This window comes from Hippopotamus amphibius, chromosome 17 (genome assembly GCF_030028045.1).
Source record: "Hippopotamus amphibius kiboko isolate mHipAmp2 chromosome 17, mHipAmp2.hap2, whole genome shotgun sequence".
Classification (NCBI taxonomy): Eukaryota; Metazoa; Chordata; class Mammalia; order Artiodactyla; family Hippopotamidae; genus Hippopotamus; species Hippopotamus amphibius.
In genome coordinates, this window is record NC_080202.1 from 45,230,706 (window position 1) to 45,247,550 (window position 16,845).

At 54.6% G+C, this 16,845-nt stretch overlaps 1 protein-coding gene across 5 annotated transcripts in view; it reads left to right on the forward strand.

Moving 5' to 3' along the window:
* DBF4B (DBF4 zinc finger B) overlaps positions 1 to 12,372 on the forward strand; it is a 32,185-nt gene extending 19,813 nt beyond the window's left edge. For 4 of the 5 annotated variants that reach the window (XM_057715689.1, XM_057715688.1, XM_057715690.1 and 1 more), the window contains 6 exons: positions 1,126 to 1,159; positions 2,619 to 2,664; positions 5,392 to 5,508; positions 9,147 to 9,255; positions 9,407 to 9,531; positions 10,395 to 12,372. In XM_057715689.1, the coding sequence (XP_057571672.1) occupies positions 1,126 to 1,159; positions 2,619 to 2,664; positions 5,392 to 5,508; positions 9,147 to 9,255; positions 9,407 to 9,531; positions 10,395 to 11,301 (1,338 nt within the window). In that variant the 3' untranslated portion in view covers positions 11,302 to 12,372. The remainder of the gene's footprint in view (positions 1 to 1,125; positions 1,160 to 2,618; positions 2,665 to 5,391; positions 5,509 to 9,146; positions 9,256 to 9,406; positions 9,532 to 10,394) is intronic. The other variant, XM_057715691.1, reaches the window with a different exon arrangement.
* The last annotated feature ends 4,473 nt before the right edge of the window (positions 12,373 to 16,845 follow it).

Genomic DNA, 16,845 nt, shown 5'->3' on the forward strand with positions numbered 1-16,845 from the left:
AGGGCCTGACACCCAGGAGCAGAGCCACGTGCAAACCAGATGGCGCGCTCAGCCTTGGCACCCCTCGCCCCGCCCGCTCTGGTCTGGGCATCTCTAGGGTTTTGCTGCCACCGCTAAATAGATTTGCATTGCTCGCATTTGGGAAAGTGTACAATGGAAGTCTCTTTCCCCTCCAAATCCTGCTCCCCAGCCAGCGAGCTCCCTCCCTGGGGTCAACAGTGTGAACAGTTTCTCAAGTGTCCTTCCAGACTCCAAGCATCTACAAGCAGATATGTCAAAACTCCCCCCTTTTATGCATATATACAGTATTTTTATTTTGCCTTGTTCGCTTGATAATCTCTTTTGTAACCTACTTGGGACTCTTGGAGCAAGTTCTGGGTGCACTCTGCTGATAGGCGAGGGCATGTGGAAGGCTTCTCCGGGCTGTGTTTGCCCTGGCGGTGCGGCCTGGAGGAGAACCTGGAACCTCCCCGGGCCCAGAGGCGCAGACAGTCATGGAGTCACTGCGTCTCTCATCTTATCCGTACCCTCCCAACTCTTTAACTGATTTTTAAAAATTTGTTCCATTTGGTTTCCGGCATTAGCTTTGTTTGACCTTGGCCTCAAAGTTGGTTTTAACAAACACAGCCAGGTTGTGCAATTTAGGGCACTGTAAGCAGGAGGCGTGGCCTCAGCCTTATCCTGCCAGCTGCCGTGGAATGGCAGCCATGCCTAGAAAATACAGGCTGCTGCTGGCGAGCACCCGCTCTGTGTCAGGTCTGTTACCTGCTGGAGTTTCATCTGTGCCACATCTGAAGAGTTAGGTGCGAACCGCACGCATCACAGGCGACATGGCCCCCGTTCCTGCCCAGGCCGGCGGGGCCCCCTAGCCATTGCTTTTTGCTCTGCCCTGCATTCCCTGCACAAAATCAGCTGCCATTAGATTCACGCACAGAGCTCACCACGCTTCGAGTCCCTGGGGAGGCGGCGGAGGGAACCCTGGCGCTCAAGTCTGCTCCAGCCCAGGGTCCAGCCATCGGCAGGAAGCTAAGTGGGGCAGGCTGGTGGCGACGCAGCTCACTGGGCCCAGTTCCTCGACCCCCCTGGCTCCCTCACATCCTTAACCTATTTTCCCTTTCCTTTTAGGGAACGTGTCCAGCAGAGTCAAGAACACGGCAAGGTCAGTACAGTAGCTCTTCCTCACTGAGCTGCCATCCCTCCCCTCCCCGCGTGCTTCCCCACAACTCCCTCTGTGGCAGCATCCGCTCACTTTTCCACGGCAGGAAGCAAGTCCGGGTTGTATTGCCCCGTCGTGTTTCCAGGGCCCAAGCTTCGGAGAGGAGAGTGGCCTCCACAAGCAAGTCCAGGGCTGCTGGACCGGGCCTCCTCCTTAGAGCCAAGACCTCAGGTGGTCGCTCGGGCTCCTGCATCCTCTGGCTGTTCCTGGGCATTGATCGAAGTTCAACATCCTTTTCCTTTGGATGGAGGAGCAGTTTGGGGTGGGCAGTTTGACAGCTGCCTAGCACTTTCAGAAATGCCAAACTCCCTGAAACTGACAAACAGGCAGATTGACGGGCCCGGCTCCCGGCTCCTCTTGGACAGCAGGAGAGTTTCTCCCCCTGGATGTTTCTCCCAAAGATGCTCTTTAAGTGGCATTTATTCGTGCACAAGCGGGAGCTAAGCAAAGTCACTTGGCACCTCTCACATTTGAGATTCAAGGAAATCTGTGGGGGAATTGATTTTAATCACTGTCTCAGTTAATTAGAAAGACGAGAAGTCGCCCCAAAAAAAGTAATTAATGGGAGCTGCTGCTGTACAAGGAGAAAGGCTGCTTCTGCTTGGGCGCTGGCAGCCTGGAGCGGGTCTGGGAGCTGAGAGGCGCCAGCCTCTTTGGGGATTTGGTGGCTGCTAGTTCTGCCTGGGCTTCCAGTGCCCTGGCTGCCCTTTCGACAGGACTTCTGGTCCTCATGGGCGGGTGGAAGTGGTTTACCATGCCTAAGAGAGTCTGTAAATCATGCGCATGGCCAGCTAGTAGGGGATGAATCTCTTGATTAATTGACTCCAAATTTGTCTTCCCAGCACCCCTTTGCCCTATTTTTTCAGGAACCAGATTTCACTTTTGATAATTTTTTTTTTGTTACTGTCCTGCAAAGACCTCGAAACACTCTTTAGCTCTCTTCCTCACTGCTCCTCCCCTCAAAAACCCCAGGATTCTCATGGAGAATCCTGTCCAAGGAACTGTTTGGCCCCTCGGGATCCTGAGACACGCGGAGTAAAGGTCTGGGAAGGAGCTGAGGCTTTTAGCAGAAACCAGCAGGGGTTGGCTTTCTCCCACCCAGCCAGGTTTCTGACTGCCGAGGTTGGCAGCCTCCAGCACCCACACGCAGGAGGATGAGGGCAGGCACGCCTAGGACCCCGGGCACCCTGCAGCCTCTCCCCCCAAGAGTGGATGCCTCTCTCCCAAGGTAGAGGCTGGAGGAGGTGGGAGCGGGTGTCTCACTCTGCAGGTGGAAAGGTGCACCTTGGGGCAGCGAGTGTTCCAGCTCCAAGAGCCTCGCCTCCCTGCACATTTCCTGCATGCAGAGCTCAGGCCCCGCACGGAGCAGACAGAGGGCTAATGGGTGCACTCTTCCTTCCAGTGGCCAGACTGAAGGCACCATTCCTCAAAGTCGAAGATGAGAGCAGGTGAGTGGGCCGCCAGACCCACATGGAGGAGAGGTGCTCGGGGGCCCTAAGCTGCCACGGGGACATGGAACCCCTCAGCCCTGCACTTTTGTCTTCCCGGAAGCCACTCTGTCACCCCTGTCATGGGGGAATCTCACACAGGTCGGGAGGAGCCATGCCCAGCGGGCACTCCTCTTGGTCATGAGTCAGAGGTTAATGATCCTGGGTGTGAATTCCCTCCTTCTAATGCTCCGCTTTTATGAGTCCGTGGTGTCCCCTCCAGACTCAGTTTTGCTGCCCGTTTTCCCCCATGTGTACACTGACACTTAATACCAAATTGTTGCTGGTATTAGTGCTAGTATAGTCTTGGATGACATGAGGATCTCTGCGGTGATATTGGGCTTCCCTTGTTAGACCACCTGGTACTTGAAGAAGCCTTTCTGTTTTGCTGTGTAAAACCCTTTCCTGGTACATGTTATCTTGTGACGGCCCTGGGTGAAACTAGCATGAGGCGAGTCCATCCTCTTCCCAGCGGAGAAACTGAGGTCAGAGAAATTAAGGGACATGAACACGGCCACTTTCCTAATGAATCTTAGCCCAAAGCTAGAATCCACATCCAGCCTCTCCACTCTGCCCTGTCTGTCCCCCAGGAGGGTCCTTTCTTACCTAGAGCAGGAAGGTCACATCGATGATAACCTGATGAGCTGTTAGCCACCTGACTCTTCAGTGAGAACTAGATCAGAAGTCTGTGAGAATCTAGAGCTGACCCAAAATGTTTTTTAAAAGAAGAAAAAGCCGACGTGTACCCAGCAGAGGCTCCTGGACCAGAATTCTCTGTGTCCCTCAGCCTCAGGCAGGCCAGCTAGAGACGCAGCCCTGGGAACCTGGCCGGCCTGCCCGTCCTCCAGATGGCACCGGCACACAGTACAGAGGTGGCTTTGGCGACCCGAAAGCCCGCAGAAAGAACACAAGGATGGAAGGAAGCCCTCTCATCTCCCATTCCAGTGGGATGGGGGCGGGGGGGGGGGGGCACGTCCTTCACACTCAGCCCCTTCACAACCAGCTAAGTCAAGTAGTCATGACTCAAACGTGGTGGCTGAGACACCGCCAGGGCTTCAGGATCTCTGCACATGGCACGCACAGGCCGTATCTCTGTTACCAGAGCTGGGTACACCTGTCTGTGTGCCCCTGGCACCGCAGGCAAGATCCACGTGGAGCTGAGCTTTCTCACGATCCCTTTTGACGTGTGGTTCTAAAGCAGGCAGTCCTCAAAGCCCAACATAGCCGCACCAACCTCAACTTTTCAGCCTCCTAAGCAGGAACAAAGCAACATGGAGGAGGCGAAAGGGGGTACCAGGGCTGTGAAGGGCATCTCCTCTTTCAGGGTCCAAGAAGAGACTTTCCTTTTTTTTGGCCACACCATGAGGCATGCAGGATCTTAGTTCCCTGACCAGGGATAGAACCTGCGTCCCCTGCAGTGGAAGCAATGAGTCTTAACCATTGGACCACCAGGGAAGTCCCGAAGAAGACTCATTTGTCAATTCATTCCTGAGGGCACAGGGCTCTCGCTGTGCCAGCCAGGAACCCAGGGCCTGCACCCTCCCCTGAAACACCGGCCACTGCAGCCCGACACAGTGTGCCTAGGGTTTGCTGAGTATCCCCAAATCACCACATCTGGCCCTGGACGTCTCCTGAATGTGAGCGACTTGAGACAAACCACTAACACTTGGTACAGGTCTGACCATCCAGAACCTTCACTGTGCCTCTCTTTTCCATTCAGTGCACCACCCCTCAGATAGTACAGAGGACCAGCCCAGAGCATAAATGTTCCTCTCCAGGAAACAGGAAGATCAGTGTTCGGGTTTAAACATCCTTCAGAAAGGGGGTCGGGGGGCGGGGCAGACTTCCCTGGTGGTCCAGTGGTTAAGACGCCACACTTCTACTTCAGGGCACATGGGTTCAATCCCTGGTTGGGGAACTAAGATCCTGCATTCCACGCAGTGCAGAATAAACAAACAAACAAACATCCTTGCATTTAGATTCTGCCAGACTAAAGTCCTCAGAGGTCACTTGAGGGTCAAGAAACAAAACGGAAAGGTGGGAGGAACTAGATCAGGAGTTGGGAGACGTGGCTTCCTGTTTGGACGTGGCCACTTGCAGGTCGTGAGCCCCTGGGCAAGTCACAGAACCTTCTGGGCTTCATTTCCTCTTCTTTTTTTTTTTTTTTTAAAGTGTACAATTTGATATTTTTTTCTTATTAGTAATGTGTATATGGCAACCCCAGTCTCCCAGTTCACCCCCCCCCCACCCTCCCCGCTTTCCCCACTTGGTGTCCATGTTTGTTCTCTGCATCTGTCTCTATTTCTGCCTTGCAGACCTGTGGATTGGCACCATTTTTCTATAGTCCACATATGTGTTAATACACGATATTTGTTTTTCTCTTTCTGACTCACTTCACTGTGTGACAGTCTCTAGGTCCGTCCATGTCTCTACAAATGCCCCAATCATTTCCTCTTCTATAAAACAGAATAACACCACTGTTCCACTCAGCTCAGAGGTTACAGGATTCAGGGGAGGAAGGTAAACAGGCTTGGAAGTAAGAGTGTTAATTTAAAATATTAATCTAACCTAGTGAGGCAGTTGAGAGTCCTCTTTACCAAGATTGGAATTCTCGGGAGTTGGGCCGGCCCCCTTCCTCACCCGTTCCCGTCCCCACTGTAGTCAAAGTGGAAGTTTTCTGTGTTTCAGGAAGTTTCGTCCTTTCCACCATCAGTTTAAATCCTTTCCTGAAATTTCTTTTCTGGGACCCAAAGACGCAAGTCCCTTTGAGGCTCTGATGACTCCAGGCAGCTCGCACCATACCAGGTGGGTCTTTCTGGTTCCTGAGTCCCAAGGGCTGGTTCCAGGCCACAGTCCTCCCCGCCAGGGGCCTGCTGGTCAGATTTGGGAACGGCCATGTGTTAGCTCCTTAGGCGAAGTCTATTCTGGGAACTTAGCCCAGAGAAGAGAGACACCAGGAGTGTGCATCTGTTTTATTTCGTGTTCTCTATCCGTACTGAAGAATTTGACGTGTGTCCAGAGGGCAAGAGGCCGGTTTCTGGAACTCGCATTATAGACCACCTTCATCAGAGTCCCCTCGGGTCTTGTTAAAGATGCAGGTTCCTGGACTCCACACCCCCAGAGTCAGAGTCTCTCTGGTGATGGAGCCCCCAAAGCTTCATGTGCACGGGCTCCCCACGTGATTTCAACGCACATCAAAATTTGAGGCCTTTTGGGCTACACATAGCGGGCAGGGGATCTGGGGGACCTACCACACCATGTGGCCCGAAGTGGCGTGTAGGCTGGTCGGTACTCTGCAGACCAGTGAGAATTTGACCCTTTGCTGACCAAAGCACAGAAGGAATGCAGTTTGGATGGTGACCCAGATGCCTTCTCAGACCCTTTTTTTTTTTTAACTTATTTGTTTATTTATTGGCTGTGTTGGATCTTTGTTGCTGCACATAGGCTTTCTCTAGTTGCGGTGAGCGGGGGCTTCTCCTTGTCGTGGCTTCTCTTGTTGCAGAGCACAGGCTCTAGGCGCGTGGACTTCAGTAGTTGCAGAACATGGGCTTAATAGTTGTGGCTCACGGGCTCTAAAGCGCAGGCTTAATAGTTGTGGCACACGGGCTTAGTTGCTCCGTGGCATGTGGAATCTTCCTGGAGCAGGGATCAAACCCCTGTCCCCTGCATTGGCCGGCGGATTCTTAACCACTGCACCGCCTAGGAAGCCCTCAGACCCTTTCTAACTTGTGGGCCACAGGGTTCGTTCACAGACCATAAGAATAGAGGGCAGATGCTCAGCCCAACAGTCCCTGGGGCCATGGAGGGCCCGTGGCTTCCACCAGCAGACAAGGGCCGCAGGGTCAGGAAGCAGTGCGAGTGGGAAGAAAAACAGAAAGGGGGTGTGGCAGGTGATAGAGAGCAGAGGAAGGCGAGAAGGAGCCGGGGCGAAGTCCAGGAGCCCTTCATCCCTTTCCCAGAAGGTGCGAAGGACATCAGAGAGGCAGGCAGGAGGTCTCCCGGGGTGAGGCTGCCGGGGGGCGCTCGGCCTGGGATGGCCTGGGGACGGCACAGGAGCCGATTGGTTGTGAAGGGAAGACAGCGAAGCAGTGAAGCTTTGGCGACCGAATGTGAGGAATGGAGAGGGGGTGGCCTGGGGTTCTCGGGGCGGGGGCGGGGGATGTAGAAAATCTGTGGGATCATGTTTAACTTTTTTTACAAATTTAAAAATTGTTATATTTTGGTTCAAAATGCAAGAGTTACAAAGGGTTTACAGTGGAACGTCTGTATTCTACACCTATCCTCCAATCGCCAGACTGAGTCTCTCTCCAGAGAGAGTTTATGGACAGAAGTACATCGTGTACGCTTTGTTCCCTCTTCTCACAAAGAGCACGTTCTGTGCTGGATCTTGCTTTTCCACTTAATATATTTTAGATTAATTTCCTATTAGTACCTAAAAAGCATCTTCATTCCTTTTAATGGCTGCAGGGTATTCCGTGGTATGGATTTACCGTATTTTATTTAACAGACGCGTAGATGATTTCCAGTCTTTTGCTATTTTAAACAATGCTACAGTGAGTCGTCTTGTTCAGAGTACATTTATGATCGTGCAAGTACATTTTCAGGATAAATTCCTAAAAGTGGAAATGCCAGGTCAAAGGGTGACTACATTTATAATTTTGAGAAATGAGGCCAAATTGCTTTTCATGGAGGTGATGCCAGAGTATGCTGTCACCCGCACTGGACCAGAGCCCATTTCCCCATCCCCTTGGCTAATACTGTGAGCTGTTGGACTTGTCGACTTCGGCCAATCTGATAGGTTAGAAACCCTATCTCAGTGTAATTGTAATTTTCATTTTTTTTCTTTTTTAAATCAGTTTAAGTATGTTTTCCTGTGTTTGATCATTTTGATCTCTTTTTGTGTGCACCTTTCTCATATCCTTTGCCCATTTTTCTATTCAGTTCTTGAGCACTTACTGATTTGTAAGGAGTCCTTTGTTTTTCAGGGAAGTGAGCCCTTTGCTATGTTATTAGTTCTCAATATCCTCTGCAGTTTGTGGTTTGTTTTTTAACTTTGCTTATGTTTTCTGCCATGCATATTTTTTTTTAATTGCATGTAGTTGAATTTATCAGCTTTTTTTCTGTTTTCTGAGTTTTGTGTCATACTTAGAAAGTTCTTAGGGGAATATTTTGGACCTGTTGAGTTCGCTTGCACAGCCAAATACCAGTATCCTACAGGCCATTAAAAATGCAGGACTGACTAAAATAATAAATGCTGGAGAGGGTGTGGAAGAAGGGGAACCCTCCTACACTGTTGGTGGGAATGTAAATTGGTGCAGCCACTGTGGAGAACAATATGGAGGTTCCTTAAAAAGCTAAAAATAGAGTTGCCATATGATCCTGCAATCCTACTCCTGGGCATATATCTGAAGAAAACCCTAATTCAAAAAGATACATGCACCCCAGTGTTCACAGCAGCACTATTTACAATAACCCAAACATGGAAGCAAGCTAAATGTCCATCGACAGATGAATAAAAATGTGGTATGTATATACAGTGGAATACTACTCAGCCATAAAAAAGACTGAAATAATGCCATTTGCAGCAACTCGAATGGACCTAAAGATTATCATACTAAGTGAAATAAGTCAGAAAGAGAAAGACAAAACCATGTGATATCACTTATATGTGGAATCTAAAAATTAATACAAATGAATTTATTTACAAAATAGAAACAGACTCACAGACATAGAAAACAAACTTATGGTTACCAAAGGGGAACGGGATGGAGGAGGGATAAATAAGGAGTCTGCGATTAACAGATACAAACTACTGTATGTAAAATAGATAAACGACAAGGTCCTACTGTAGAGCACAGGGAACTATAGTCACTATCCTGTAAATATAAGCCATAATGGAAAAGGATATGAGAAAAAGTGTGTGCGTGTGTGTGTGTGTATATCTCTGAATCACTTTGCTGTACACCAGAAACTAACACAACATTGCAAATCAACTATAGTTCAAATTAAAAGAAAAAAAAAAACTCAAAACAGAAAAATATGCAGGACTGAAATTCAGACGACAGGTCAGGTTTGAGAAAGATGTGAAAGTCCTCAGTGAAGGTACAGCTATGCGGGTCAAACGAACATGGTTTGGCTGTGAGCATAGGGCTAGAATGTCCTCAGGGATTCTTGCTGCAGCTCATCACCTGTCCTCACCTGTGGTTTGAGATGTGTGGGTGGGGACAGGACAGAACTGAGACAGGGTACTCACAGGGAGGCCTCTGCTTCCTTTGTACCTCTCTTGGTGCCATATGTAGGCAGGCCAGCCTGTGCCTGCCCGGCTCTGGCCATTTTGGCCCACCCCCCTCTACCCCCGGCCTGAGCTCCAGGCCGCAACGCAGCAGTTTTTGCTCTGAGGACCCTGGCAGTGACCACTTTCCCGCATTCTGTACCCTCCCCAGAGAAGCCAAGGACCAAGAGCCAAGCCGGAGATCGGCTGCCCGCCTTGTACCCAGGAGGAAGAAGGGGTACTGCGAGTGCTGCCAAGAGGCCTTTGAGGAGCTGCATGGGGTGAGCTCCTTCCCCACCACACACAACAGCTCCCAGACTGTCCTGAGACCATCTGCCCTGCCCGGACTCTGCACGCTGTGAGGTTGGGCACTCTGCTCACGTCCCACCCCAACCCAGTCTAATACCCCCTGCCTCCTCTCACCCCGGGCAGCATCTTCAGAGCCCCCAGCACCGGGGCTTTGCTCTGGAAGCCCACTCGTACACTGAAGTCGATCGGATCATCGCCCAGCTGAGCCACAGCTTTGCAGACATCCACTTCCAGGCCAGCCTCCCCGGGTGAGCGCCCCCGTGCTACCCTGCCTTCTCATCTCTCCTGCTGCCGCCCTGAGGTGGGAAGGAACCCGCAGGTTGGCGGCAGCAGGGACCAGGCTATGGTGTCCCTTACCTTTCTTACTCCTTCTGTCCCTCTCCTTCCCACCATCTTCTGTCCTGTTTGTTTGGGGGGTGGGGGGAGGGGAGACCTCCATCTGTGGCTTCAGCCAATCAGATCAGGACGGTCCCTGACCAGAGCCTGCCCCCTTTTTAACGCCCGGCGTCACCACAGTAGGGGGCACAGGGGGAGCAGTTGGGCAGCTGCTGCTCCTGGCATGTGCCTGGTCGTGTGCCTGTCTGGCCTTCTAGAAGTGGGGAGGGGGATTCCTGGGTCCTTCCCAGGTGGGTGAAGAGGAGGGTCTTTCTGCTTCTCTAGAAGTTTACCCCCAGCAAGGATTGCAGGGGATTCGGTAGAATCCCAGGGCCCTGTGAGCCCAGCTTTCCCCTGCTGCCCACTAAGGAGCTGTGGCTTCACCTCCCACCCCCAGTCTCCACCTCGGGCAGCATCCCTGGGCTCAGGTTGGACAGCCAGGACCTGTGCTGCTTTGTCTAGCCACCAAAGGGCACAGCCTCCTCTGTGAAGTTATTAAATGCAACAGCCTCTAACCCGTTCTTCTGGCCAGCCCCGACCACAGGCCGCAGAGCCAAGAACTGGCCTTTCACGGGGACCCAGAATGGGCAGCTGTCTTCAGCACACCAAAGCCCCGAAGGGTGGCACCACAGCGCCCCCACTCTGCCCTCAGGCCCAGCCCCAGCCCGGGAGGACCCCAACTTGGCAGCCGCTCTGGCGTTGAACTCTGGCCCACTGGGTGCTTTTGTCCCCACAGGCAGCCAGGCTCCTTGGCTTCCGATTGTGACCTCCTGTGTGCTGAGACTCCGCCTCCCAGCCAGCCCTCCCACCTCAGGGCAGCATCTCCCGGGAGGAGGAAGGAAGATCACCGGGCCCCAGGGGTCCCAGAGCACGACAGGACAGTGGGCGGCATGGAGACACCAGCCGAACCTGAACCTGTGGAGGCTGGCACGATACCTGGATCAATAGCAAGCCGCGAGGAGCCAGGAGGGTCAGCTGATGTCTTCGTGGACCCCCCAGAGACACCAGTTTCCGGGAGCCCTGCTTACCAGTGCCTCCGGACCAGCTCTGAATTTGCCGAACTCTCCTCTGGCCCAGACCTGGCACTTGTTGGCCACAAGCGGAAGGTTCAGTTCCCCAGCGGCAGTGCTGAGAAGAGGCCAGGGGTGTCCTGGCCACAGGCCTCATTCTTTGTCCCACAAGCCCCCAGCTCCTGTGTCTCCAGGACAGCCAGTGGCAAGCATGATCTCTTCCTTCCCTTTCCAGGCCATGAGCCCAGGCCTCTGGCCTGCCTCCAGCCCGTGTGTCACCCACAGACCTGCCTCTCCCTCCCGGGCCCCTTTCCAGGGCAGCCCACAGACAGGCCAGCAGAGTTCTGGGCCACACAGGCCCCCTGGCCTGGGGGAGGATGCCCCCCAGGATCTGAGGATTCTGAGTGTGCAGCCCCTGGCCCCACAGCTCCGGGCCAGCTGCCAGTCCCCCTGCACTCAGCTGCGGGCACACAGCCCCCAGGAGGACCTGCAGAGAGCCAAGCCACCTCTCTCCCCCCGCCGCTGCCAGCTAGCGGCGGGGCCAGCTTCTCCCAATGGTCCTGGACCCCCGAGCCTCTCCCTGTCTCCCAGCCCCAACCCCAGCCCAGCACCAACAGAGAACTGCTCCTGTGAGCCCCCGTGGGCACGCGGCTCTGGGGCCAGACAGCTCCCGCCTGGAGGGCGAGTTAACGCCTCTGCTGAGCGCTGCACGCCCAGCCCCGGCCGACCAGGCACACGAGGAGGAGCCGTGCCACCCGGGGCCTGGCCCTTGAAGTCCACGTGAACAGCTGCAGTCACAGCCAAGCTCTGTGGGGTTGACACAGCGAGTTCTCCCACCCGCCGGGTCCTCAGGTGGGACCAAGAGGGCCTGGGCTGGGGGCCGTCCTCTCCCCTACCTCCAGCCATGGCTTGTGCAGCCCTGGCCTGGCTTCCTGTCCCTCTGTAGGCACTTGCTGTGCAGAGCGAAGAGGGTTAGCTGTCGGTGTTCCCCCCTCCCACCCGCAGCCTCCTTTCCCACAAGCATGTGTCTCTCCTTTCTGAGATGCCTGCGGGTTGTCCCCTCCCCCAGCCACCCACCCCCCCACCCCCCTGCTGCTGCACACAGATCCTCAGGAACATATGAAGCAGAGGAGGGGCTCGGCAGCAGCACTTCCAAAGCTCCCTCCCCGCTGCACTTAGTGGCGGCCCAGCGTTGACCTCTCCCCGGAGCCCAGGATGGGGCCAGAGCCCCCTCTGGGGACCCCTCTCAGCTCGTCCCTGCCGCTCAGCTCCAGCTGCGCACCCACCCGAGTTCTGTTCCAGGGTCAGTGGCTCACCTGCCAACTTCTGCATCACCCTCCTCCCTCCCTCCCTCCTTCCCCAAGGACCTCCCCCCATTTCTTCCAGCCAAGCCATTAATCTGGAGACAGAGATGAGTTTGCTATCGATTCTTTGGCCACTTTTTTTTTTATTATTATTACATTTTGTACTGTGGTTCTTCTCACCCTCTCTGCCTCTGTGTGTTTGTCTCTTTAAATGTTGAAGCTACCAGCAGCCTGGTGCTATTCTGTGTCTCATTTTGGAGGACGAAAGGGGGGCCTAGCTGCTGGTGAGGACCTGAGTTGTTAGTTTGGAAATAGAGCAACTGTGTGTACGCCCCTCATAGAGGTTGTGTTTGGCCTTTTTATGCCATCCTGTTAAATTTCACAATCTTGGTTTGGGAGATGTAAAATAAATTTATTAATAACAAAGAGCAAAGAGATGAGGGCTGGAGTGTGTGTGTCGGGGCTTGATTTGCCCTCCAGGGACCGGCGCAGGCTGACAGCCCAGCAGATACAGACAGAACAACTGATAACAGGATGGGTGTCTCCTGCACGTGGTAGAGTGTGTGTGGGTGCCACTACCCTCCAAACACCGTCGCCCCAGGTCCTAACACGCTCATCACCCTCTGCCCAGGACCTCGCATCCAACTGTATGGACTTCACCTCCCATTTCAACAACTTGATGTGACCTTGGATATCACATCTCCACCACCAGGCCAAGCCCCAAGGCTACATCTCTCCACAGCTGTGTCTCTGTTCTGGCCTCCAGGATATAAGCTGAGGGAGGAACCCAGGCACCTAAGACCTGAGCCAGGACAGGTAGGTGCTACTTGACATAAATTAGGCCCCCCAGTGGCTCCTCCACATGGGCACTGTTGAGACCTCCTTCCACTCCCTCCCTCTCAGCAGATGACCTTGACTCAGACTCAGCAGGCATTGCCTCATCCTGCTCTGCATCCCCCTTCAACATCTGACTCTCTAAGGATGCAGTGTCCTTCCTCCCTGCGCTCTCCAGCCCATCCCGCCAGCCTTGGCAGTTGCTTCCTCGGGCTTGCCACCTCTCCTCTCAGCCTGGAAACTCCAGCCTGGAAAACACTTGCGTTGATTCAGCAGCTTAAAGAAAGCTCTCTCCTGTTCTCTGGCTGCTTCCTGCGGTCTACAGTCACTGCTTCCATGCCCGAACCTCCTTCCCGGTCCAAACCTCCACGGTGACTCTGCCTGAAGCACTCCACTGGGATCATCCGTTCCAAGGTCACCAGATAACCTGATCATGACCAAAGTCAGGTTCCTTTTCTCTTTTTCCACGTTGTTGAAACCTGGCTCCCCTGCTCCCTCTGACCCCAAGTTAGCCTGGTTCCCATCCCTCCCCAGCCTCTGCCCTCTCTATCACGTGCACTGGCTCAGGAGCCCTCCAGCCCTCACTGCCTCCCCAGATGTGAGTCTGGGACTTTGTCCTCACCTCCATGCGATAGTTCTTTCAATGAATTGGTAGCTCCACCCCTGACTCGCCTCTGAATTCCAGCCCCTTCACCTGTGCTGGGTGGGAAGGTAGGTGATTTAGCCGCACTCAACACAAGTCCCTTTACTACTCTGGGTCTCAGTTCCCTCATCTTTCAGTGAGGGGCTCGTTTGAGATGATTTCAAGGGTCCTTCCTCCGATAATAAAATATCATAACCTCCTACAAATCCCTGTGTCCCTCCTGTCCTGCTGCCACCAGAGGCACTAACCAGAGGGCCTAACCTAGAGCTCATTCCTGGTCCGAGACCAGCTCCTCTGCCCGCTTCGTCATATGTCTCCCGCTTTCTCTACCAGCCCCGGGTCCTCCTGTGCACTCTCCCTACTGACCTGCTGACCGTCCTCCCCTTAACCCACCCTGCCTCCCTGTCCTCTCCGCCACCTCCTTCCTGGACTCCGTCCAGCCAGACCACCGCAGGCAGTCCAGCCTCCCTGCGTCCTCGATCTTGGGCCCCGACCCCGAATCACCCTGGATGACTGCCAGAATCCCCACTCTTCAAGGCACAGCTTCCGTGTTCTCCTGTAGCCTTTAGGCCACACAGACCTGAGTTCAAATCTGGATCCTGCCACTTTGTGACCTTGGGCAGACTCCTGAAAATCAGTTTTCTGAATCTAAAGAATGGAAGTAATAGTCCTTGCCACCTCCCTAGGAAGTCAGAATTAAATCTTATGTCAGCCAGGTGCTTGATACGTTGTAAACACTCAACGAACTAACATCCCCCCACCAACACACACACCTGTGAGACCTCCTTTCTAGACATCTCAACAGAGCTGATTTTCACTCCTCTCCCACCTCGTGATGGCCCTCTGACCCACAGCCCCATCCCCAGTGTGACTTTGGGGATGAAGCTGCTAAGGGGCTCTGTGACACACCCCATCCCTGGGCCCCCCACTTTCCAACAGCCGATTCTGCAGAACTCCAGGAAGGTCCCTTGCATGGGACAGGAGGGGCAGTGGGGCAGGCTGCTGTTGGACCCCTGGGGGCACGACTGCATTTGTGCACTGCGAACCTCTCAAAGGATGGGTGTCCCCAGGATTCAGCTACCCCAGGCGCCTCCAACTCCTCCCTGAGGCAAGGCCTCGGGGCTTCAGAGACTAAAGGAGGGGGCCCCTCAGACAACCAAGAGGGAGGAGCATGAGGCTTCCCTCGGAGGGCTGTTCGGATGACAAGCGCAGGCCCCTTCTGGTGGAAACGACGGGGCTGGGTGGGATGTGGGAGGAAGCAGACTGAACGTGTTCCAAATCTGTGGGCATTTCCCCTGCTCCCCACCCCTCAATACCATGTCATCAGGCACAGTCTCTCCATGTGCTGGGTAGAGAGGCCCCCAAGGCCCCCAAGCCATAAAGGAGTCCCTTGGGTCCTGGACAATGGCCAGGAGCTGGTTTCCTCCTTTTCACACCATGAACAGTGTGAGCCAGGGTGAGTGAGCCCTTCTGTCACCGGGCACTGCTCTGAGCATCTGAGGTCCGTCCACTCATGTATCCCCCCAGCAGCACTGTGGGGAGGACTTTTTAACCCCCATTTCACAGATGAGGCAACTGAGGCTCAGAGAGGTTGGGGGACTTGCTCAAGGTCACACAGCTGTGCACCAGGATTGGGATCCCAGTGGGTTGCGTGGAGCCCTGAGTCCTGCTCTTACCCACCTCACCACCCTGTCCCCTCGCCTGGCGTGGTCTTGGCTGCAGGCCTTGCAGACTAGGCACGGGGCCTGGACGGCCTCTGTGGGCAGGAATCCCCGCCCACCATGCCACCCCAGGGCCAGGGCAGCAGACAGCCCTTCCTTACCTGAGCTGCTGCTGGGACTAGGTCTTGGCCCTCCATCAGCCCAGCTTGGCCTCTGTGCAGGAAAATGTGAGGGAAAAATTGGCTTGAGGGCAGGAAGAACTGTACAGGGAAGGAGGCCCCAGCCTCCAGATGGTCGGGGACTCCTGAGGGAGGGCTGGGGGTGGGGACCAGAGCCTAACAGTTCCCCCAGAGGGTGGCCCAAGGGGGACATCAAGACAGCAGTGGCCACCAACCTCTGATTTCTTCCACGTGGGGGAAACAAGCAATGGGCAGAGGGTGCAAAGGAGCCCACCATAGCTGAGGGGTTAGGGTGGGCATTCCCCCCAAGGAAACCCTTGTTTGAGGGGGGGGCACGGGGCCTGCACTCAGGGGCCCCAGTCTAAGGAGAAAACCATCCTGCTATCAGGGGTCAAGTAGGATGGGGTGGACAGTCTCTACCCTGGTGAAGTCCCAGGCTGAGGAGAGGCTGCCTACAGCCTCTGACCTCAGCGGGGACGTTGGGTGAGGAAATTGAAGCAAGCCTCCTGCTGGGGAGTGGTGTGCAGCTTGTAGCAGAGGACACGATGGGGAGGAGGGGCCTCAGGCTGCGGAGTGGGGCGTGGTCAAGGGAAGGTCAAGATGTCCAGCTGGGCCTGCTCAGAGCTGGGAACCCACGGAGGTAAGGGGCTGTTGGAGGCCAGTGGCCCCTACAATTTACCTCCAGTAGAGCTGGCCCAGAAAGCCAGAGACATGTTGCTCGGGGCCAGCAACGTCTCCCCAATGTGAAGTCCAAGAAACCAGGGCCACAGAAGTGGTAGGAATGTGCTTCAGCCTAGGAGGTCAGGGCCACAGATTGGGGTCTCTCTGTGGTCTTGGGCATGTTGGGGGAGGGGATCCAGACTCCCACAGGCCCAAGGCCCTCCATTGTGAAATGACAAACCCCACCTATCCTGGGAGGCCCTGTAACATGGTGAGGGTAAAGCTGGACGGACTCACCCTGGTGGTGTCTGGGGTGCCAAACAAAGGGGTGGAGGGTGGGATAGATGGACCAGATGGGCCAGACAGAAGGCAAAGGTGGGGATGGGGTGGCCAGGGAGGAGCAGGACCCTGGAATATGGGATATACCTCTCACTGACCAGCTGTTTGACTTTGGGAGGCTCACGTAGTCTCTCGGAGCCTTAGTTTTCCACCTGTAAAGTGAGAAGCACAGTCTCCCGCTCCTGGATCATTGTGGGTTTCCGGGGAATATCACATAGTAGGTCCTAATTCCCCAGAGCCCCTACACCCTGGAGGAGGTTTCCAAGATGTCTCCAGGATGAAGTAAAAATTGACTCAGACTTGCTGAGCATCTGGGTCTGGAATGGCAGGTGGCTGGATGGGGGGAGGGGGAGTCACCCTGTTCCCAGCATTGATGTCAGCGCCTCCTGGGAAATTGCCTTCTCACCTCTCCTGGGCCTAAAATAGAGCTGGGGGGGCCTGTCACAAGCCAGAGGCAGCTCCCTCCCTGGCAGAGGTGCTGGGTCCCCCAGGGGAAGCAGAGGACCCAGCAAGGGGCTCCCTGCTTCCACTCCTGTTCCTCAGTGATCTGTGGTCTC